Consider the following 23,868-nt stretch of genomic DNA (forward strand, 5'->3'; position numbering starts at 1 on the left):
AATTGAGTGATGAAATGGATGAATTGATGACACAAGAAGAGACATGAAACTACTACAACCGGTGCAAGCGACTTTCACTTTCTCTCCATAATATGCTTGACTGAGAAATCCCTTTTCACGACTGGATCACGGAAACACCCATAACGTCTGCTCAGCAGAGAACGTCCTGTGTGCCCTCCCCTTCCTTCCCCTACATGATGTCACAGGCTGTGTGTGTATATACACTGTGACAAGGCTCAGTGACAGAGCAAATGAGCAGCTGAAGTGAGAGCAGACACACACACACGCACACACGCACACACACCTGCTGAGATATGCAAAGGTAGGGAGAGAAACATCCTTCTTCCCTCTATTGATTTATCATCGTGTGATAAATTACCTGTAATTTAAAGCCTGTGTTGAATGTTGATCCTTTTTTGCTCTTTTTGTGTAACGTGTGATGCTGTGTAGTCAAGAATGTTTGTTGTCATTCTTTCCGAAAGTCTGCATAAGAATCAGGAAAGTGTGTGTGTGTGTGTGTATGTGTGCGTGTGTGTGCTGACTGGCTTTCAGCTGCGACTTTGCTCCATTTCCTCTCTTTCTCTCTCTGATTTGTCATGTTTTTTTCTCTTCAGCCTTCAAAAGCCTCAGTTTGCCAACTGGCTCATAAAGCAGGTGGAGACAGGCCAGTACACGGGTCTGTGCTATGTGGGCGAGAACAAGTTCCGAGTCCCTTGGAAGCACAACTCCAGAAAGGACTGCAGAGACGAGGACAGCAAAATATTCCGGGTAAGTTTCAATGGCCTTGGTTGAACTTTGTTGCCGTGGTGATAGAACGTTTAATGGCCTCGGTTTCTGGCTCTACAAAGAAGGTGAAGGTGAAACATGAAAGTATCTTCCTATATGCCTCAAGTTCATAGACCGATTTAGTTAAAAACAAAAATACTGTCAGATTCTTGGCACCAGCTAAAGCTGCACTTCCACAACAAGTGAAACAACACAGATAATGGTTTGAATGCTCTGTTACAGCAGACAGGGAAACATGTTTCTACATAATCACTTTAGTGTCTTACTGGCTTTAAAAATGGAGGCAGCTACATGATAAATAGAACTAAAAAAACAAGTCTCTTTGTTTATGGCCATTGAACTCTGATTCCAATCACAGCACGTCATCAACAGTGTCATAACAGTGTCATTAAATGACAGATAAATCACAGATAAATCTGTCTCAGCATTAAAAAAAAGTGTTATTACAAAATAAATACTGTATAAAAGCAATGATGAGTGGAGAAAGCTGAATTAATCATGATTGTGTGTGTTAAACTGTAGTAAAAAATGGTTGATTTTACACAGACTCCCTGCAGATAATGTATTCCCTGCTACTGCTGTTTTTATTTTTGCAATGAATTTCATGAAAAATGACACATTAAATTGTAAAATCAAGAAACAGGTTGGGAACCGCTGATTTAAAAGTACAGTATTTATCATCTGACATGAAGTTTCACAAAATATGTCAAATCCAAACTCCTCCCTGTGTTCACTCGTGTGTTGTCCTCTGCACGATTCACAGGCATGGGCAGTGGCGAGTGGCAAAATCAGCGAGTTCCCCAACGACAAGGCCAGGTGGAAGACCAACTTCCGCTGCGCTCTCAACAACCTGTCCGTGCGCTTCAAGATGGTGCAGGACAACTCCAAGAACTCCGTCGACCCTCACAAAATCTACGAAATCATCAACACTGAGCGTAAGACGAGTGTGTGGGTTTGAATCCAAAGCTTTCACAGGCGACACGCGTTATTAAATGTGGCTGTGTTGTCTTGGTTTGTGCAGACAGACATGAAAGTCTTCCAAAACAAGAGTCACGTGCTGATTCTCCTATGACCCTGGACATCTACAGCTCTCCCACAGAGTACTTCCCCATGGGACAGGAGGTGCAGTATTGCCCGTAGCACAGTTTCACTTCTCTCTGTTCATTTGCTCAGTGTTATAACTGAAGTTTGCTCTGTGTTGTTTTACCTTATGCTGCATTTCAATCATGCTTAAGTTTTTTCCTTTTTTCCCCCACTCTGAACAGCAAAATCTGGTTAACTATTTCACAGCTTTGGATATCGAAAACCAACCAACAGGTACAGCGTCACTGCTGCGTCATAATGAGTTATTAATGTCATTCTTATCCGTTTATGACTTTATATGTGTCGTAATAAAAGTGTAAATGGAGTTATATCTGATGTCTTTAGAGGCTCAACTGTGGGTGGAGAATCAGGCTGTTCTTGGAAGTTATCCTGCTGCGGGCGAGAACCTCCCACAGGTTATTCCAGATCAGCCGTCTTACTGTGAAGGTAAATTCCCCCCAATAAATTCCTTTCATGACGCGCTTGAACAAGAATATGTTCAAATTATACTGTGGAAAAATGTGATTGTTTATGGCTTTTTTTATTTTTTTATTACAGTGAATCCTCCACCAGTCCTTCATTCAGTCATTGAGTCATCGATACAGCCAAGTATCAATGACCTGGAGATCTCCGTCTACTACAGGAAAATGGAAATGTTTAAGACCACGTTGAACACTGTCCGTCTCCAGCTCCACTACCAGCACGAAGCCCCCGACCTCAATGCCCATCAACTGTGTTTCCCCTCAACTGACGGCCTTCTAGACCACAAACAGGTACACGATCACTGTTCCACCGTAATCTGTCATTGTTTTTGTCCTGTTGCATTTAAGCGAGACGTGATATCTGGACATTTGATGTTAAAATGGTGGCTAAATGAATGTTTGTACAGTTATAAACACTGTCCTCATATAATACAAAGCTAATACTTTGAAGGTCTAGTGTGTGGCAAATATGACAGCTATCAGTGAGGCTGCGGATTGTAACAAACCATCATACATAGTTGGTTAGAGGAAGTGTGACAGGCTCCCTCTTTGCCAAGGGTTCTCCAGAGAACCTAGAAAAAAACATTTTAGTGAGGTATAGAGATACTATAAGGGGTTGGAATATGGATTGGGGTTTGTGTTGAGCTTCAGTTAAGACTGTTAGTCATCGTTGAGCGACAACAAAGCTTTGCAGTTTGTTCTAACCACATCCCTCTTTGTGTTGCCAGATTGAGTACACCAACCGCATTCTGAACAGCATCCAGAGAGGTTTACTCCTAGAGGTCCAGGAGACCGGTATCTATGCCTGGAGGCAGGACAGGTGCCATGTGTTCGCCAGCACCAGTGACCCCAGTATTGCTCACCCAGACCCAAGAAAGCTTCCGCAGAACACCATGGTAGAGCTCCTCAGTTTTGAGAAGTATATAAACGGTAGGTGTGATTTCTTTTCTTTTACACGATCACAAGATTTTCATTCTATTATTTGATGCCTGTATTTATTTTCTACTGTATTTTAATCAGACCTGAAAAAGTTTAAGGAGAACAATGGAGGCTCTCCTGACTACACCATCAACATGTGCTTTGGAGAGAAGTTTCCCGACGGAAAACCCTTAGAGAAGAAACTCATCGTCGTCAAGGTAACACTTTCTCCACACACACCATGTTTGGCTTCAGCTCCCTTCACTTTTGCAGCGGCACTGTAAAATCTCCCTCTCTCTCCCCCCCATGTAGGTAGTTCCTCTGATCTGTCGATACTTTCACGAGATGGCGCAGATGGAAGGCGCTTCGTCGCTCCACAGCACCAACGTCAGTCTACAGATGTCACACAACAGCCTCTATGATCTCATCAGCTCTGTGTTCGGTCTGCCGACAGTCGATCCATCTTTTCTAAATTAGATCTCTCCTTCACTTGCCTCTAATGGCGACTACTCTAACTTCCTATGGGACCCGCTTAATGCACCACATCCGGTTTCTTGATCCAAAGCTCTGCTATAAAACAAAGCCAGTCAGGTGACCTGTTGAATGTGTGACAGTAGGTGAAGCAGGAGTGCAAGTCATTTTTAATGGTTTGCTATAATTACCTCTATCAAAGATTTTTGGCTGTGTTTAAAAGTATTTTAATGACATTTTCCGGGGATTTTGGTTATGGACCAATGAGGAAATTAACCAGTTTTGGGTGTTGATACAAATGATGTAATAGCAATAGTATCGTGTATACAAGGCTTAATGTTAATGTGCAGTTTGGTCAAAGTTTGGATCTTGATCTGTACTGACACAGTGACAAACTGAGCTGTCTTGTCAGAGGTTTGTGCTCTCCGAGTGCTTTCTCTAGTCACATCACCTGCTGTTCACGTTCAATGAGTCACTAGTTGGCACAAAAAGCTGTTCTTCTATCACTACAAATTAGAAATCATCTCTTTCATTCGTGGGACTGTTACTCAAGACAAAGGCCTCATGTCTAATAACTTATAAAGGATCACTGTAAATATCAAAATGATGTAGTTTGGAATATAAACATAGTTAATGTATTGTAACATATAATTTGTGATTACTGATATTTATGAGCTACTGTATGTTCTTTTGTGTGTCAAACAGCCACCGACTACAGCACTTACATGTCTGTGGCGAATGTCTTGCACTTTTTTTGTTACTCTGCTGGGCATTTTGTACCAATAAAAACCAACTGGACTTATTGGGATTTGATATAAATGATTTAACCTAAAAAGCTTCCTTGTTTGTCCATGTTTGTCAATGAATAACCCGAGAAAAAGGCCGACTTCCTGTTGAGTTGAGGCCATGGCTACAATTGACTTTCTTTGATCGTCTTGGTCTATAAAACCTTCCCACCAAGTTTTGGGAAATTCAGTGGCCTTGACCAACGCACGGTTCCGGGAACTACCCCGGCATTTTCTGGTTAATCATCTCAAAAATGACCGCAATGGCACAGAATAATAATAATCTGAAGGATAACAAATTTCGAGGCTGTTATCTGTTGTAGGTTAGTTTAACATGTAGCACCTTGTTTTTTGGTGATTACAGACAGGAAGACATCTAAATAAATACTATGTGAATCATAGGGCTGTTTATTTTTATGTTAGGCAGAATATGAATTGGTACTTAAATCTAACTTGGACAAAACCATATATGTATAGACGTATTGTTGGGTTCCTACACTGAAACGAGCATTTGATCAAGTAAATGCAGAAAAATAAAGAGGGAAAAAAGGAAAAAGAAAAGGCAGTATGGGTTTCTTTCACAGTGGCATTATAAAGCCATATTAAAGTCCAACCACCCACCTGCAGAAGGCAAACAAGTTCAAAATGATGAAAACCTTTTTCAAGGACAGGAAAAAAAGCTATTCTTGCTTAACATAACACCAGTGAAAGAAAAGCTCACTGCGTGTACATAATCTTAATCTTATTTCTATCAGAGACAATAAATTGATCTCACAAACACACAAAATGATGCCAGTACATTTAGCTTAATATTTAACATTTTAATAAGTATCATTGTGGACATGAAAACAGCAGGTTGGACAGAGACAAACTTTTTTTTTGCAAAATTAAAAGGTGGTTGGAACTTAATTGCTTGGAGACAAATTAAATCTCAATCGGGGAAATTTTGCAATGTGTTTGTCACTGTTAATAATTTGGCACAAAAAACAAATCCTTGATTCTCTACATTTCCGTCCGAGGTTGAAAAAAATGATAGCGTTCAGTTTTTCAGAAAACAAGTAATCAAGTACGTTGAAAGAAAACAGACGTTTAAGAAGAGTGACTCCACTGTTCCTTTTTGATCTACTCAGCCAAAATTCACCTGTGCTGCACCAACTATTATAAGTATTAAGCACAGCTATTAGAAATGTGGAAGACAGGTGAGCTTTTTAATTAAATAAAAAAAAAAAACATTTGTCATGTGACAAACAGAAACAAAATTAGATGTATCAAATCTATATTATTTACAAACAATCTAAAATTGCATAAGTGTTTTCTTATTAGAATATGCACACACTGCATACTTGTATGCCACTTAATAACAAAATTAGTTCTTTGTTGACCAACAAAAGCTAATAAATACCCCGGCTGTCGCACATAACAAAAATGCCATAGAAAACTGAAAAACCCACGCCTTCGCCACATCCTTCCACACTTGTGATATGCCTGTGGAGAAAGCTACCTGGTTTTCCACCTGTTGGAGGGTGTTTGGAGATTTGCCTCTTTAAGGCACATCCTCAGTTTCCTATAAGTGTCTGAGCTTTCAGTGACTGTCCAAGCACAAGACGGCGACAGGGGCTTTTCAAGTGATCAAAGTTTGTCCTCCAGAAATTCCATCAAGACAAAAAGGTTGAGGTTACAGTAAAGGTTCCATCCTGAAGCTGTGAGGAAATCTTAAATCAACTCATTTACATTGGTGAGATCATAACCATGAGTAGGACACAGAGAGGGCGGGTCCACACAGGGTGTGTGAGCAGCGCATCCGTGTTTCTGTTAAATGTAAAAGCACAGTAGTGTTGTCGCTCCCTGAATCAGAACTCTTTTGCAACAAGGCTTTTATTGTGAAGTAGTTGAACGACCGGCTTAATACTAAAGAGTTCTGGCATTTAGTTGAGTGCAAAGGCATATTTGAAAGTACATTATTTAAGGCCAATTTGAAGGCAAACCCTTTTGTGAAACATAATACGTCCAGAGAGGACACACTCCCTGTGTACAGCAGATCAACAACACGGCCCATCACACACTGCGCACACATCCAGCGCGGCCTCAGCATAAGACTCTAGCATACGAGTATGTTTGCTGTGCGTGCAGCTGTTCTTGCCTGCGGGTCATGCCTCCTCATGGGCTGTCGGACATTTTCATGGCCTCGGTTTGGACGTCCGGCTCCTTCTCCGACTCCTCTCCTTTCTTAAACTTGCGAGCGTGTTTGTATTTGTCCACGTATGCTTTGACCAGATTACCCACCTTCACAGGGTTGATCTCACCGCTCTTGCTGTGACACACCTGACGACCAGGGGAGAAAAAAAAAGTAACTAGAGTAAACTCTCTGGAAAAATGACAACAGATAACAAAATGTTGAACCCACCTTCTGAACGGCTTTGCGTAAAATCTCTTTGTATTCTTCCTTGTTGATGTCTCTCCTCTGATAGAAAGGTTTGATGGCTAGCTTCACCTCCTCTACAGCTCTCTCTTGCATGTGCAGCTTTTTCAAATATTGCTGGAGAGTGTAAAACATCGATTATGTCACAACTGAATGAAAGCACAACCTCCCACACGAGAGAGGCATAATCTTTACCTCTTGCACATCTCTTAAATAGCGTTTCACGTCGCTCTTATTTTCACACATTAGGTGCGGTGTGCCTCAAGAGTTTATTCTAGGTCAAATACGAGCTAATCATATGAATGTATCCATATTTAGGGTGTTTTTTTTCCCCTTATGCTTAGACTCGAACACAAATGTATCACCATTTTATGTCCAATAAGCATTTTGAATTTTCAAAACATCTGCAAAAACACCATGAAAAAGTGAGTATAGACATATTTTCTCCAGCAAGTCAATGCTGTCCAGGTTTGATTTGGTCATAATCTTTGTTTTGCTGGTTCAACAGTGGTTCTGGTGTGTTTCTTCACATCCCAACACTATATTAGTTTTATTACTCATCTAAACTAACCCTACAAAAGAACAAAAGTCATGACAAAATCATGAGCTATTTGTTTACACAACTGATTTTAAAAAGCTATTAATTGCCTTCATTCATTACCCAATCACTTAATAATTAGACAAAAATAACTTCTGCTGCAGCACACTGTAATGTCTGACGTTGTTTTCATCTCCTGCCCTGTGTGAAGCACTTTGTAGCTTGTGATTATGAGAAGAGCCAAACAGACAAATCAAATCAAAGCATATTCACCTTGTCTTTCATCGACTTATCCCCCTCCTCTGCCTCGCCTTGTTCAGTCGCTGACAAACCCTCTGGATGTCGCTCATCAGATTTGCATGATGATGCAATGGGCATCGCGACTGCACCTTTTTCGGAGGAATCACCGACAGAACCAGTCATTTCCTGTAAAGAGAGATTATATAAAGGATTTACACAGGGTTGGGTAGATTATCAAACGATGATACAGATAATGTTGACAGTGTGGCAAATTTTTTTTTTTCTATGATTATATTTTTATTTAGAGTATAAATAAAAGTTAAGATTAAAAAAAATATCATTACAATTTTACACAGATTAAGGCGTCTCCTGTCAGTATTGCCAACAGTCCTAAACCCAAAGATAATAATTTTACAAACAAAAGACACAGAAACAAATCAAATCCTGAAATTTGTGAAACTTTCATCTTCCTCAAGGATTTGTGTAAAGACACTAAGAATGTAGTTGGTCAGAACGATATGATGGATAACCCTGCAAATACAAACTTCCAAACTGTTTATATAACATGCAGTTCCAAATAAAAGAACAAGGTGGTTGAGACTGAGATTTCACAGTATTGCTTTCAGTTTCGTTTAGTCTGAAAACACCTTAGAAGCAGTTGCAGTTTCAGTTTTGAAACCAAACACCACATTTCCTCCTTCAGACAAACACTGCCACCCTGTGGTTATCATTCACATTACATGATGAATGCAATGTGAAAAGAAAAGAAAACCCTAATGCACTAAATCTACAATATTAACTGTGCAGTGACACAAAGCTCTGTCGTACCTGACCAGATGTATGGACCATAGAGGAAGGTCTGCGAGCTCCTTCCTGCCTCCGCTTCAGTTTATACAGAGCCACTTCTAAAGAGGAAAGAATTCAAACACATTTTGCTGAGAGCCAAGTATAAAACATTCTGATCTCTTTGAAGCAAAGTCAATAGCAAATTAAAAGTGATGCGGAGCAACACTTACTGCTTGCAGATTTCTCTGACTGAGACGCCTCCGGCTCCTGTATATTCCACGTAACCCTCTTCACTTGAGTCTTTGATTTGACTCCAACTGCAGCCAATGCCTGCGCTCCTTCACTTTTCCCCTCCTCCACTTCCTTCTCTTGTTTGACAAATGTGTCGCCTGCGTCCGTGCGCTCAGACTTCACATCGTCCAGGTTGTCGAGAATCGCGTCGACATTGAAGTCGTCATCGGAGTCTGAGGGTTGCAGAACTTCCTGCTTTACAGGGTTCGGTCGTTCTTCTGAGGCCATAAACCCAGAGTGAGTTTGAGAGGCTGCATCCTGGAGACACTCTGCTGTAACAGGTGTGGATGATATAGAGAATGAGGTGAAAGAGGGTGAGTGGCTCAATTTTGGTGAACTTGGCTCTGACTTGATTGCAATTTCACAAGTCTCAGTCTTGATTTCACACATTTGAGTCTTGATGGGGTCTCCTTTTATGTCTTCCCTGTCCGTGCTTTTGGTTTCTGGCAAAGAAAAAATGTCAATTTCTTCTTTTTTAACTAATTTACTAATAGGAGATTCTTCAAACATATCAAGAGACGATTTCTTTTCTTTTTTAATTTCAATTTTCCCCTCTCTTGTCAAGTCAGCTGCTGTGGGTTTGACATCAGCCTTGAGGTCTTTTCCTTCCTTTTTAACTTTAGAGAAGGAAGAACTACAGGAGGGGATCTCGTGTTTATTCCCCTTTGCAATATTTTCCTCTTTGACAGAACTGTGAACGCCTTCCTTCTCTTTTTTCTTGTCCTTTAGCTGCGTTTTGTCTTTTGAGGATGAAACACGAGAGCCTGAAGGTTTCTGTGAACTCTTGGACTCTTCTTTCCTTCGCTCTCTTGAGCTCGATCTAGACCTGAATCTTCTCTTGTCTTTTCCTTGTGACCCGACTTTGTCTCTGTGAGAGAGAGATGGTTTTTGGGTGAGATCTTTCCTCCTTTCCTTCGATCTGGATCTGGATCGTGATTTTGAATGAGACCGACCACGTTTAACGTCCTTCGATCTAGATGTAGACCTAGACCTGGAACGTGACTTCGACCGAGACCGCCCACGTTTCTTGTCCTTTGACATGCATTCTTTCTTGTGGTCCGTCTCTCTGTTATCATTACTCTCCTTGCTCCTTTGTGTATTCTTCTTCTGCCTTGAATGCTCTCTACTACTCGAACGGGAACCAGACCTAAAAATTGGCAATTACAGATAAAACAAATGTGTAAAAGTCAAACACATGGTTTTTTACACAGTTAAACAGAATATTGAGAAACACTTTTAAATATTTACCTGGATTGCTTCCTGTCTTGGGAGCGGGAGCGGGACTGACGTCTCTTTTTGTGACCCCTACCAGGAGAGCTAGACAGAGAGCTTTGTGAGGTTGAGCGCGCTCTCCTCCTCTCTCTGGATCTTGACCTCCTAGAACTCCTTTCCTTGTCCTTATCCTTTTCTTTTTGACTGCTGCCTTGGTCAGAGGTATGGTGATCTCCTCTCCTGCCTCTCCCCATTGCTGAGCTGCTTGAGTGTTGCTCCTTTGAAGCTTTGGAGGTTTTCTTCTTGTGGCCCAAATCTCTTGATGGGGACTTGGAAGTGGAAGCTGGATTAGACTCTGTCATGTGTTTCTTCTTCGAGTGAACAGAGCTGGACGCTGATGAATCCTTCTTACAGGTGGAGGACGACACACGCGTTTCCTCACTCTGTACACGCTCCTCTTCTTGAGTGTCTCTCTCAGTCTTTACAGGAGCCAGGCTGTGATGAGCGGGCTGTGTGGCATCTGGTGTCCCTGAATTTGGATACATATTTACACTGTGACCACACCTTTCTGCGTCCCTTGTATCATCTAGTCCTGGCTCTTTTTTAATTATCATGTCAAGTGGTGATAGTTTCTCAACGTTAGTGTCGACTTCTGTTGATTCTTTTTCCACCTTAACATACTCCTCTGAGCACCTGACCTCCTGTGATATGTTTTCTAAAGACCTAGGCCTTCTTGGCTGTTCCTGTGAAACCTCAGTCTCCTGCATTTCCATTTTCACATGAATCAAGTCCTGCTCATTTTGGACTAAATCCGGCTCGTTTCCTAAACTAGGAACCTCGCGTTTGACTTGACGGAAGCACTTATCTCGGCTTGAGCTCTCAGTTTCGTCATCAGAGCTGCTTGAATCTGACGCAGTGGGATTAAAGGGGTCATAGATACTATTACTGTCTTGTTCCTTTTTGATTGGTGTCCGTGATGCCAGTAGCTTCTGCTTATCCCTGTGCAATTGTCTCTTTCTAGCTTCATCTTGCCTTCTTTTCCATATATCCTGCACGTTTCCCCCACTCTCAGAAGACGGTGATGCTATGTTTAACCGCCTTGACTGCCAAGAGTTCCCGCTGGAGTTAATGCGGAAGCTCACTGAGGATGAGGATGAGGAAGAACAGTGAGGCTGGACAGCAGGTGAGTCAGTAGAGGAAGAGGAGGAGGAGGAAGAGGAGGCAAAGGAGTTGGAGAAGGCTGGAGATGAGCTTGCTCCACCAGATCTATGTCTCTGGGTTTGACCATCAACTCTGCCTTTTTGCTGGTCTACACCTTGCTGCCGACCCTTATCTCCAGCGAGGCTGTTCATGCCCATGTTAGGCATGCCATAATCATTATTTCTACACGTAGAGTCACTGCCATTTCCCTTACTGCCGTGTATTCTACTGCTGCCATCTTGACTAGTGCCATCATTTGTGACACTACTACTTTCCCTTCTTATTTTTGGTATCCTTGGCAGTACTGATACATCTACCCACATTGGTTTTGTAGGTGCTTTTTTAGGTTGGGTCTGGTGGATGGATGAGGAGAACATATCTCTAGGGGATCCCACTTGGTTGGTTTCATGATGACCAGAAGAGATGGGGGGTCTGACTGGACGTGGAGGCTGCAATCTTGGGTGACCTCTTGGTGGCAAATCAGTGTATGGAGGTGGTTTGGTGTGGACTAGTGAGGAGGATGTATGTGGAGGTGAACAAGCAGTGCTCTGGGACAAAGGTCTGTGAATGGCGCTATGGGAGGACCCTGGTAGGTCTCTGTTGTAGTGAAGAGACAGAGAACTGTCTCCTTCAACTGGAGACATCTCTGGGATGATCTGGGCGTCAGCATCTCCTGAGCTGCTGCTTTTGCTGCTACTTGGCTGTACTGCGGATGGCGTCACTGCTAACACAAAATAAGAAACAGAAAGCCCAGTCAGCTAATGAAGACTAACTCAGTACTAAGGGGTCAAATGTTGAAACCTTATGTCCCTGAATTTAAGTTCATTTTAAATTGACTTGCTTTTTCAATAAAATAAAAATAAAGTTTCTTTGAAGTTCTTTGATTACCCACAGATGACCTTTGGATGAAATACCTCTAATGTGACCTGAATCAATTATTTTCAATACAAGTAAACACCTCAAATAATCACACAATACAGCTTAATTAAATCTCACATCTTTAAGGAGTTACACTTACTTGACTTTGTAGCTTTAAGAGAACCATCTCGATTAATTATGACATCAGAGCTGTCCATCAAGAGCATGCTCTGCCCTGATAGGATACTGCCAAGCAGGTCAGGCACAGGAGCTGCCTCCACAGCACCACCACCACCACCACCTGATCGGGGGACATCCATACCTCCCCTGGTATGGTATAGCAAACCTTTAATTAAATTTCCAAAGTATTTATCAAGCTAGAAATCTAAAATGACATTTCAGTTTCTGGTTATGGTTATTTGCTTTAAAAAAAATATATATCTGCAAAATATTGCAGATTAATGCCATAAATTTGTCTTTGGTCATACAGAGCTATGATGGATGAATCGAGGTAGCTGCAGTTTCACAGTGCTGGCATTGTGAAACATTGAGTGACAACTGTGCTTTCCTTACAGTGATATTTTGAAAATGCCCAACACGATACATCATAACAAAGAGGTGATGTTACCTGGAAAGGCTTGCAGTAACTGGTCGAGCTACAGGCTGGTGAGAGCGAAGAGCAGAACGAGAGATGCCTCGTCTCTTGGCCTCTAACAGTGACGTAACATGGACCTGGCGCTGGTTCTCCTCGCTGGTCAAATGATTACAATAGTACAGTCAGTACAGTGCACACTGTGTACTAGTGTCTGCAGTGAGGTCGCCATGTCCTCCTACATTTTTGAGCCAATTTTAATAATTCATACATGATAAAGGTTCAGCTCCTTCAGGACGTTAGAATTTTCTTTTTAGCTTTTGATACCATTTCACTTTTACTTTGTACTTTTCCCTATAGGAAATAAATTATGAGGGCTGATCAATGCATTCAACATAAAACTGCGCGTTTATGAACAGAGTTGTTAAACACACACAGAATTGCTGACTCAGCATTCCCAACGAAGTGAAATGTATATATTACATTACATTACATGACATTTAGCAGACGCTTTTATCCAAAGCGACTTACAATAAGTGCATTTAAACATTTGGGTACAAACAAGAAGAAGTAAGAGCTTCAAGTAAGCCAAACTATAAAGTGATAGTCATAAGTGCGATTTATAAGCAAGTTTTTTTTTTGTCCTCTTAGTAGAGGTAGGGTTGGAAGAAATGTGTTTTTAGTCAGTGGCGGAAGATGTGGAGGCTTTCCGCTGTCCGGATGTCGATGGGGAGTTCGTTCCACCATTTGTGTATACAATATATATATATATATATATACACACACAAAAATATATCATAAACACCAACAAATGTTTTAAGACTGTAAAATTATATTTTTATTAGGGCTGTCAAAATTAACGCGTTAACGCAGGGTGATTAATTTGTGGAATTAACGCGGTAATTTTTTTAACGCATAACGCAATGACCCGCCCCATATTTCCCACAATTCTACCCACTCTGCACTACTCGTGGCTTATGGCTGAGATCAACACCACGCTCACCGAACGCAGGGGAATAAGTAAGTCTACCTCTGACAACTTGACTAACACAATTGCCAAATGGATTGCAAGAGACTGTCGGCCGATTAATATTGTCGAGGACAAGGGCTTCGCGGAAGTGTTAAAAGTTGCGTCCCGCGACACATTCTACAAGCGTCAAGAGGCACAGTAATGACTAAAATCCACGAGCTCTATGAAACTGAAAAGAAAAAGAAAGGAGAGTATTTGGCTGCAGCGGAATATGTTGCTCTAACAGGAGACCACTGGACCTCTGTCAGTAACAACAATTACCTGGGTGTAACTGCACATCAAATCACTAAAACATGGGAACTGAAGTCATTCGCGCTAACAACAATGAAAACAGAAGAGCGTCACTTTGCAGAGGCATGTGCAGAACAGTTCCTAACAGTAGCGCGCAAGTGGGCAATTGGAGGAAAAGTCACAACTATAGGGACCGACAGCGCACGCAACATGACAGCTGCGGCCACATTTTATTGTGTGAAGGTGTAGTAGTTTGTTTATTTAAAAAAAAAAAGAAAATGTTTTGTTTTCCAACCATCCTAAATTTGCTTTAAAAAATAGAACAATGGCTAAGATGCCCAAAACATTTACAATAAAAGTTAAGTTTGATTTGAAAAATGTGTTCTAAATAACAACTTCCTATATTTTCTCAAAGTCATAGCAAAGAGACCTGACACATAACACACATGGAATTATGGTGTGGTATGTTTAAGTTTGATTTGATTTGTCATTATTAATAACACCACCATCTGGATTGTCCATAAATAAAAAACAAATGTTAAATGTATACATCTGCATTCTGTCATTCATCTTTCCGTTCCTACAACAATATAAAGAGAAAATGAGAATTTTCTGCCATATTTACGTATGGTAATTAATCGTGATTAATCATGATTAATCCACAGCTACCCTTTGATTAATCTGATTAAAAATTTTAATCTTTTGACAGCCCTAATTTTTATGTAATGCATTGGCCCTTAAATAGGACATTGTGCTTTTACCGTTCAACAAATGGATCCAGGTCAGATGGATCCCCATAGATGGAGAGGGAAGCAGCTCCTATGTCAGCACGCATATTGCTGAGCGTGTTTTCCGAGGGCCGGTAAACTGTAGGAAGCGAAGAGTTCTTCTTGTCTTTTACAATTCCAAGATTACTAGCAATCCGGCCTCGAGGACCAGCTGTCTTTTTTACCATCTAGTGGAAAAACAAAGACAATGAATTAAGTAACTTAACAACACAAATGAAACATTTAAATCCCACAAGTGTTGCTGTTGATACACTCACCAGCTTTTTTCTGGATTTAGTCCTTCTTACTCTCCTCCTTCTCCTCTTGACGCCAGTAGTTGCAGATTTTCCAGTTTTACCCTTAGCAAAGGACGTCGTCTTGCTTTTGACTCTTCTGCGCTTTACTGTTGAGTCAATCAAAAAAGTAACAAACGCATTACTACTTAGGTCATCTCCAATACCTATCAACCCTCTTCCCAGCGTCATTTGTACTGTATGTGTGCTTGCTTACCAGTCCTGCGTACACGCCTTGATGGGGCACGAGGTGTTAGGTCCCGTACATACACTGCTGTATTGAGCCCAGCCACCACAGCATTAATAGTCTCATCTAGCCATGAAGACTGGATCAGATATGTAGGGGCCAACTGGTAAAAGAACAAACAAAACAAAAAAAAACTCTCATCACTTTGCAGGTTTGCTTTCAGAAAACCACTGCTGGCTAAACTCAACACATGCACTGCTCCTTTAATACAAGCAGAGTCATAAATATTATCAGTTAGTTTAATCTGCACAACAAACTGGGTAAAATCAAAACACTTCAGCTTCAACCAAACTTTTGTATGTTGTGGTAGTGGGTTAGAGAAATAGCCAAGACGGAAGCATCACGCCTCATGCCAAACCTGCGATGAGCGTGCCTGGGTGATGCGATGTCTGTTGACATTAGCTCGAACCCTCTCACTCTGCTGAGTTCGAGCAATAGCTCTGGTGGGACCTGGAGTACGGCTCTGGTGGTGGCGGTGACTGGTGGCAGCCCGGGCAGTAGAGGGCAGACTTTCTGCATCGCCGACTTCCTCCGCCATATCCCCTGAAACCGAAGATTTACACAACTTGATTTTAATATACTTATAAGTTAGCATATAAGTGTCTGCCAGTCCTATGTTTAGAGGGACTTTAAATAATTAATACTAAGGCTTTGAAATGAATCAACTTTTATAGGAAGTCGTTTGACAAAACTTTCAACTTTTAACTTTCAACAAAAGTTACATACAGTCAACACAGTCAAATATTGTTTGATCAAGTAAAGAGGGTAAATAAGTTTTACTTAAGTGACGATTGCTGACTTCACACTCGGGGCAGAACCACTCTTCTACAGGAACAGCGTCAAGGGGTGGTGTCAGACACTCCATGTGATACCTATGGAACAAAAAGGCTTAAAAAATGCATTGACAATATGTTTTCTGTCAAAGAGGTTTCCAAGAATTTAAAGTGGGCAAAAACTGGCAGCTATGGCGTCGCGTTGAACGGCAGTGCTTCTCCCCACTAGGTCGCTGAAATCCAGGTAATTGCTGCAAAACAAGCAACTACTGTCCTATAACTACTCAATCTGATGTCATTATAAGTTCAACATGCCCAAAGGGAACAAGTCTAAGAAAACTGCTCAACTATCCGGAATTTCAAGCTAGCGAGGACAGCATTCCTGAACCAGAACACAGTGAAAGAGACGCCATGTGAATAGACACGGACAGCGCGCAGGTGAACAACGTAACCAGCACCGATATTATTCAATTATTCAATCCCTCAAACATGACTCCCATACAGAAATAGCGGTGTGTTAACGGCTATCAAGGATGTTCAAGCGAACCTATGTGAATGTGTGGAGAGAAGATGGCTACTCACTCACATATTCTTTGGCAATGCCCATTGTTGGATAACTTTTGTCAATTTTTACATATTAACACGGTATTGAATGCTGAATTGAGACCCTCTGACAGCAATTCTAGAGATGAAACCAGCTATGATACACTGTAGGAAAAAGATGCATCTATTACAGATATTACTGGTAGCAGCAAAGAAAACAGTTACAATAAAGTGGCTTAAAAAGGAGTCGCCTAACCAAGCGGAATGGCTAACAATCTTAAGAAATATTTACACTATGGAAAACAAAAATGACATATTCGCTGAGATTGCAGAGGGAGCTTTTCATTGAGCACCATTAATGACAGTGATGGAGGACCAGGTAAACCTGTATACAACCCGTGTTTTGTTTTAAGTTGATGTTTGTTCTGTTTACATTGTTTATTTACAATGCTGTCAACTTTTTTTTTGTTTCTTATCTTCCTCTTGTACCTATAGACATATTCTCCTGTGGACTTTCTGAGTGGATGTAATGGAATGTAAAAGGAGATCTGAAGAATACACAAAAAAAAGTAAATAAATAAATACTTATACACCAACATTATTTGTCTCACCCAGCATCACAGCCATCACAAAGCAACAAGCGGTCCTCACGGTCACTGCCCCCACATACTTCACAGTTGGTCTGCTCCAGGTCCAGATCTACTGTTTCTTCTTGACCTTCCTTCACAGGCTTTTGGACAGTGATCTTTATCATATAAGTGAGTATTAACCAAATCATTAGTCCACACAATATAAATGTACATCCTTGTATCCATAGTTGACTTGAATTTATACAAGTAATTTAAATTTGGATGGACCAAACTTACCATTTTCATCACTTTGCCTCCATAACATTTCCTGAGGTATATGCTATTAAAAGCAATGCGATCTACAGGACAAGAGTTAGCGTTCTAAACAGAGGAGAACACAAACACAACAATTAGGTCATTCAGCTTCCTCTACCACAGATGTGTTTTAAATAAAGTGCTTATACTAATAACTGAAAAAGATATGAAGCACTCCTAACCGTGGCCCATTCAAGGATGCAGTCAAGACAGAAGTAGTGCTCACAGGTCTCTGGGGTTGCCACAGGCTGGCTGCTGAATGAGTTCAGGCAGATGGGACACTTATCTGAGTCCTCATCTGAGCTCAACCCTGCAAGATCAGCAGAGGTACCCACTACAGCACCATCCTCAGGCTTAGCATCTTCATCCTCTTCGTCATCTGAGAAAAGGGAGTTGAAACCTCTTGAAATCCACAACACAGTCTACATGTTTAGAAATATTATAAACTTATAGCATTGCAAAATATGGTGGAAAACTATTTAAGTTAAATCAAAGAAACAGGGACAAAAACTCCACTGTTGCAGAGAAAGAAACAGGGCTGGTAAGTAAATTGTTTGGCACAGCTGTAGTGAGCTGTCTAATTATGCTCTGCTCAGCTGTGATTCTCAGAGCTGGAGAGAAATGCCCACAGACTGAGTTGAGTGGGGAAACTAAAAAAGTGACAATCGTGTGGGATCTTTGCTGAGAGAGCATAGCTGTATAACAATACATGTTGCAATTGATTTGCCATGGAGGATTGGTTGATGTCACACTTTTATAACAGTACGACACCTATGCAACTTGGGGGGGAAAAAGGTGAAATAAAAGGAAACTTCAGGGGAAAAAAGTAAAAGGATTAAATTACTCAGTCAGGAAATGAGACAGACAATTAAATAAGTGCATGTGTGTGCGTCAGGTGTGGGTGGCGTGGCATTGCAATGCAATAGTGGCTCCACATTGTGATTTCTGACTGCTATCAGCAACCCTTAAGACTATTGCACGACAGAGTGGTCTTTTAGTCTACAGCTGAGTTTAAGCCTATTAAATATATTAGACACATATACAAGTGCTAACAACTTCTTTCTTTTTGAACCCTGAAACAAAAGCTCTAAAAGAAAGTTTAATGCTAAATCAATTAAGGACAAGTGAGATGTGTAACAGTTCATGTTTTGTGGAATTAGCCTTTTTTTGCCATTTCTTGGACTCTTAGGTCAGCACCTGAAGAGTAAAGAGCTTAAAATTAAAGAATATAATGTAGGGTATTGTGGAGAAATAAGGCAGATCCCCATTAATCAAAAATGATTTAATGAAAGATTATATACTTTTCTAGCATAGAAACATTTTTCACAGTCACTCCTACCATCTTCCTCTTCACTGCCTTCTTCCTCCTCCTCCTCCACTTCCTCATTGTCTTCTCCATCTAGATGATCTTCATCAGATTCTCCCTCCTCAGACTCCTCTTCAACATCATCATCATCATCCGAGTCTAAGGGGTACAATCACATTAAAACCGCATATTCCTTTTTAAGCATGTGCAGTCCGATTGCATAATTTGACTTAGTCATCAGCAACTATCAATTTCATACACAACAAACATGTTGCACATGGTACCTGAGATGACCCACTGAGCAGCCCTTTTCCCCTTGCTGCGATTGATCAGCTCATCTTGGTTGTCATCTTCATCCATGGCTGATCATCTGCAGTACCGTTGAGCCTCTTGACAGTTACTCAAAATTAATTCCTAGAAAGAAGCAGAGATTAGCAGTGTTCAAATGTCTGGATCATTCTTGTGTGCTAATTGACTTCGATTAGCGGTCTGAATGCTGTTAAGACTTACGTGAAATATTAATTATGGAGGCTACTGTATCAAAAAGACAGAAGATCAAGGACGAGCCATGCAGAAAGAGCTAATGATTTAACAAGAGTGAACTATTGACCCAAGTGGTGTAATAAAACCGCAGCGAACAGACACATGCTGTAGATAGATTAGATGTCCCTCATATAAGTGGAATGTAAGAGTTTGTAGGTCGTAACCGAACTAAAAGGCGGTGGTATTAAGGGTCAGATCCTTGACTCACTTTTTTTTTTGTTTGCAGACCAAACAGCAAAATGTTACTTAAAACCAGCTAGCTAACCTGCTAAATATGCTAAAGCTACATTGTAAACAACAGGAAAACATGGCTCTTGACAGTGGTTTCATTGTGCATTCTTTAAAATGTGCACATATCGTAAATGTGCATGAGTATATTTTAGATATGCAGACCGATTACGACGTGAAACAAATCTGTAACGCCGATCTCGCAGAGCAAAAGGCGCTAGCTGGTGACATTAGCATCAATGTAGCATTTTAGCTAGCCTCAGCTTCGGAAAGGCTAATTATAGCGAACGTCAACTACATGCTCGTTTCAGGCTTTGTCGTAAAAGCGTGGAGTTACGCGAACTTAAAAGTACACACACAACTAAAATGTATTTTACAAATATTTAATATTCAAGTCATTTCAAACCTACCCTGTCGTGCAGTGGTAGGTGTGTTTGAAGTGATTTGAAGACTCCACGGTTGTTGAGTGACACCACCGGCTGGCCAGAGACGGAAATGGCCGAATACACACGCGAACGTGACTTAAAGAGACAGTATCAGTTTCCGAGAGGGAAACAGGTGAGCTGTTGTAAAATGTGAAATTCTCACTACATTTTCCCAGGTTGTATACGTTTTGAAATATTTCTCTCTTTCTGCAATTTATCACTCACAGGAAATGAATGAAGATATATGACAGGAGTAAAACTCAACATTGACATACTGACCACAGCCTTTCTATGGGCCTTTCTTTGTGTTTAAATTGTGTTCATGTTGTTTACAACACCCTTGAAAAAAGATCTCACGTCTCAATTAATAATTTGTACAAACACGGACTGAAAACTGTTCAAATCCCAGGAGATAGTTTCATCTTACCTTGGTTGATCAACCTTTCACACTGTTGTACTGTGTTCCCTAGTAAAAACAGTTAATTTTAACGGTTCAAAGTGTCCAGGTTAGTTTAAATATGTGTTTATATTTGACAGACAATAGTTCTCAATCGAATCCTGTGCTAACATTTTAAATTATTATTTCCTAGGAGCTGCCAATTGCCAGAAAACCAAGTATCACTGTCGCCCCCTCGTGGCAGCTTTAACTAGCTGGTACATGATGCACTGTATTCCTGTTCAGTCACCTTTTGTCATGAAGGGTTATGTCTGTGTATTTAAATAAAAAACAAAAACAAAGATTTATAGTAGTATAAGGTGTTAAGGCTGAGGAATAGCTAAACTGTAAACACTTTTTTAGAATGATAACATCCTGGGAACAACGAGAGAACATTGTGTTCCATTAAAATTAAAAAAAATATTATTATTTATATATGTTCCTTATAACATAGAACAACATTGACAATGTATTTAAGATGTTATGCTGTCGTTTATGATGGCGTTTGTTTCATGTGTCAATCAAATTCAAAGGAATTCAACATGAGACGTTAAAAGTACCTTACAAGTCATTGTGTTTTGGATTAATAGAGTAAACAAACAGCATTAAAGTTGAAATTATGAGAATCATTTCTAGGTGGGGGGTAAAGAAAACAAACAGAGATTTTAATTTTCAAATCACCTTTAAAATCAAAGAACAAATGGGAATTATTTGCATTATTCACACCATCCTCATCATCATCATCATCATGGTCCTCCTCCGCCTCCTCAATTCAATTCAATTCAATTCAATTCAATTCAATTCAATTCAATTCAATTCAATTTTATTTGTATAGCGCCAAATCATAACATACATTATCTCAGGGCACTGTACATAGACAACATCAAAGAGAGCAGAGAACCCCAACAGTTCACACAATGAGCAAGCACTAGGCATCAGTGGAGAGAAAAAACTCCCTCTTAACAGGAAGAAATCTCTGGCAGAACCAGGCTCAGAAATGTGCAGTCATCTGCCTCGACCGGTTGGGGTGAAAGGAAAATCGGGGACAGAGGAGAGGTGGAGGACAGAAAGGGGAGGGGGGAGAGAAAGGACAAGAGGGAGATGAGGTAGAGACAGAAGAGAGAGAGAGACCAGGAGCAGATACACAACAACTGTATCAAGTTACAAGTTAATACAATTAATGATATTGACTTTTTAATTATAGCACAATAATAATGGTGATGATGTGGGTAGCCTCGAAAACTGGATCTTGGTCCCGCAACCTGCATGATGAGAATACAGAGAGAGAGAGAGAGAGGGAAGGAAGGAAATACACAAACTAGGGAGAGAAAGAGACAAGGTTAATGACATATAAAAAGTCAAAATCATATCCTGAGTGTGAGAGAGTGAATGTGCGTGCACCACAGATAAAAAATCCCCCAGCAGTCTAGTTCTATAGCAGCATAACTAAGAGCTGGTCCAGGTTTCCCTGAACCAGCTCTAACTATAAGCTTTATCAAAAAGGAAAGTTTTAAGTTTAACTTTAAATACAGAGAGAGTGTCCGCCCCCCGAACTATCATTGGGAGCTGGTTCCACAGGAGAGGGGCCTGGTAACTAAAGGCTCTGCCTCCCATTCTGCTCTTGCAGACTCTAGGAACCACAAGTAAGCCTGTATTTTGTGACCTAAGTGGTCTATTAGGGCGATAAGGTAAGACTAAGTTTTTCAGGTATGAAGGGGCCTGACCATTAAGTGCTTTGTACGTGAGGAGGAGGATTTTAAATTTAATTCTAAACTGTACAGGGAGCCAGTGTAGAGAAGCTAACACTGGAGTTATATGGTCTCTCTTTCTAGTTCCTGTCAGAACTCGTGCTGCAGCATTTTGAATTAACTGAAGGGTTCTAACAGACTTGTTGGAACATCCTGATAATAAGGAGTTACAGTAATCTAATCTAGATGTAACAAAAGCATGAACTAGTTTTTCAGCATCCCGTAAAGACAGAATGTTTCTAATTTTCTTAATGTTCCGCAGGTGGAAGAAGGCTGTTCTGGAAATTAGTTTAATGTGTGAGTCAAATGACATTTCCTGGTCAAAAGTAACTCCAAGGTTCCTCACAGTGGAACTGGAAGCCAGGGTGATGTCATCTAAAGTGACAATGTGATCGGAAAGTTTTTCTCTGAGGTGTTTAGGGCCGAGTATAATGACCTCAGTTTTTTCTGAGTTTAAAAGTAGAAAGTTACAGGTCATCCAGGACTTAATGTCTCTGAGACATTCCTGGAGTTGAACAACCTGATTTATTTCATCCGGCCTCATTGATAAATAAAGCTGTGTGTCATCTGCATAACAATGAAAATGTATGTTGTGCTTTCTAATAATGTTCCCTAGAGGAAGCATATATAAGGTAAAAAGTATAGGCCCAAGCACTGAGCCTTGTGGAACTCCACAATTAACTTTAGTTTGAAGTGAGGCTTTATCATTAACATGAACAAACTGGAATCTATCAGATAAGTATGATTTAAACCAGCAGAGGGCAGCACCTGTGATACCAAGAGTCTGCTCCAGTCTCTGCAGTAGAATATTATGATCTATGGTGTCAAATGCAGCACTAAGATCCAACAGGACAAGTAAAGAGACTAGACCATTATCAGAAGCCAAGAGAAGATCATTACTAACTTTAACTAGTGCTGTTTCTGTGCTATGGTTTAATCTAAAACCTGACTGAAAATCTTCAAACAGGCCATTAATGCGCAAATATTCACATAGTTGATTAGCAACTACTTTTTCTAAGATTTTAGAAACAAAGGGAAGATTAGATATAGGTCGGTAGTTAGCTAAAATGTCTGGGTCAAGGGTCGCTTTTTTGAGAAGGGGTTTAATAACTGCTATTTTAAACGTTTGGGGCACATATCCAGTTAATAAGGATAGATTAATTTGAGTTAATATAGAGCTGTTAATTAAAGGAAAGACATCTTTAAACAGTTTGGTGGGGATAGGATCTAACTGACAGGTTGATGGCTTAGATGATGAAACTAATGATGTTAATTCAGGGAGATCTATAGGGGAGAAACTGTATCTGTCCTCCCGGCCTTCATCATCAGATCAGACTGTCATGCTGCATCCTTGGTACGTGCACAGCCTCACTCTGCTCATGGCAACGCTGTACACAAACGAGCCGAGTTCAACTACTTCCCACTGTAGGGGTAGCAGCGTCCTCTGACAAAGCCGCTCTAGAGCGCTTTCCCCGCCGCGACTGACAGCTGTCTTATCACACTGCGACTATTTTAAGGCTAAATAAACTCGTGTCGCACTGATACTTGTAATAAATAGCCTGCCATGGCGGGAAACTGTGACAGTTGAATGGTTCATTCCTAATGTACGACGTGCAAAACTGAACGCACCGCACCCCAACTATAACTCCATCAAGCAGCTGAACGTGCTGACCTCACAGGCTCCGCCCCTAAGACGTTATCATTTGGCAGTTTTCTCTTGTAGGCGGGTCTTTTGACTCAAACACGGCCGCTC

At 40.7% G+C, this 23,868-nt stretch overlaps 2 protein-coding genes across 7 annotated transcripts; one reads left to right on the forward strand and one right to left on the reverse strand.

Annotated features, from left to right (window-relative positions):
- The first annotated feature begins 204 nt into the window (after nt 1–204).
- On the forward strand, nt 205–4,543 carry irf7 (interferon regulatory factor 7). The gene is made up of 10 exons (XM_058645041.1): nt 205–322; nt 615–768; nt 1,550–1,721; nt 1,808–1,908; nt 2,052–2,103; nt 2,215–2,316; nt 2,428–2,642; nt 3,080–3,281; nt 3,372–3,487; nt 3,582–4,543. The coding sequence occupies exons 1-10, from the start codon at nt 315–317 to the stop codon at nt 3,744–3,746; spliced, it is 1,287 nt and encodes a 428-aa protein (XP_058501024.1). The 5' UTR covers nt 205–314; the 3' UTR covers nt 3,747–4,543.
- A 782-nt stretch (nt 4,544–5,325) lies between these two features.
- Nucleotides 5,326–21,067, reverse strand: phrf1 (PHD and ring finger domains 1). Of its 6 annotated transcripts, none has more exons than XM_058645037.1 (19): nt 21,049–21,067; nt 19,020–19,149; nt 18,769–18,894; nt 17,612–17,808; nt 17,412–17,495; nt 17,157–17,290; nt 16,010–16,101; nt 15,588–15,772; nt 15,200–15,332; nt 14,968–15,092; nt 14,684–14,877; nt 12,698–12,820; nt 12,230–12,396; nt 10,048–11,935; nt 8,739–9,946; nt 8,551–8,627; nt 7,756–7,908; nt 6,930–7,061; nt 5,326–6,847 (listed from the first exon to the last, which is right to left on the reverse strand). In XM_058645037.1, the coding sequence occupies exons 2-19, from the start codon at nt 19,093–19,095 to the stop codon at nt 6,683–6,685; spliced, it is 5,259 nt and encodes a 1,752-aa protein (XP_058501020.1). In that variant the 5' UTR covers nt 19,096–19,149; nt 21,049–21,067; the 3' UTR covers nt 5,326–6,682. The 6 variants fall into 6 exon arrangements, with proteins under 6 accessions (XP_058501020.1, XP_058501022.1, XP_058501021.1 ...); XM_058645039.1 differs by lacking the exon at nt 21,049–21,067 and adding an exon at nt 19,917–20,012 and having other exon boundaries at nt 15,603–15,772; XM_058645038.1 differs by lacking the exon at nt 21,049–21,067 and adding an exon at nt 19,917–20,012 and having other exon boundaries at nt 10,048–11,932.
- Nucleotides 21,068–23,868: the final 2,801 nt, after the last annotated feature.

The sequence above is a fragment of the Solea solea genome, chromosome 12 (genome assembly GCF_958295425.1).
Source record: "Solea solea chromosome 12, fSolSol10.1, whole genome shotgun sequence".
Taxonomy (NCBI): domain Eukaryota; kingdom Metazoa; phylum Chordata; class Actinopteri; order Pleuronectiformes; family Soleidae; genus Solea; species Solea solea.

Coding starts and splice junctions, on each gene's coding strand:
- phrf1 (XM_058645037.1), bottom strand. CDS start 19,095: ATGGATGAAGATGACAACCAAGATGAGCTGATCAATCGCAGCAAGGGG. Junction 17,291..17,411: donor GAGGCAAAGTGATGAAAATG/GTAAGTTTGGTC, acceptor TATATGATAAAG/ATCACTGTCCAAAAGCCTGT. Junction 16,102..17,156: donor TGTGATGGCTGTGATGCTGG/GTGAGACAAATA, acceptor TTTGTTCCATAG/GTATCACATGGAGTGTCTGA.
- irf7 (XM_058645041.1), top strand. Junction 769..1,549: donor AGGACAGCAAAATATTCCGG/GTAAGTTTCAAT, acceptor CACGATTCACAG/GCATGGGCAGTGGCGAGTGG. Junction 1,722..1,807: donor CGAAATCATCAACACTGAGC/GTAAGACGAGTG, acceptor TGGTTTGTGCAG/ACAGACATGAAAGTCTTCCA.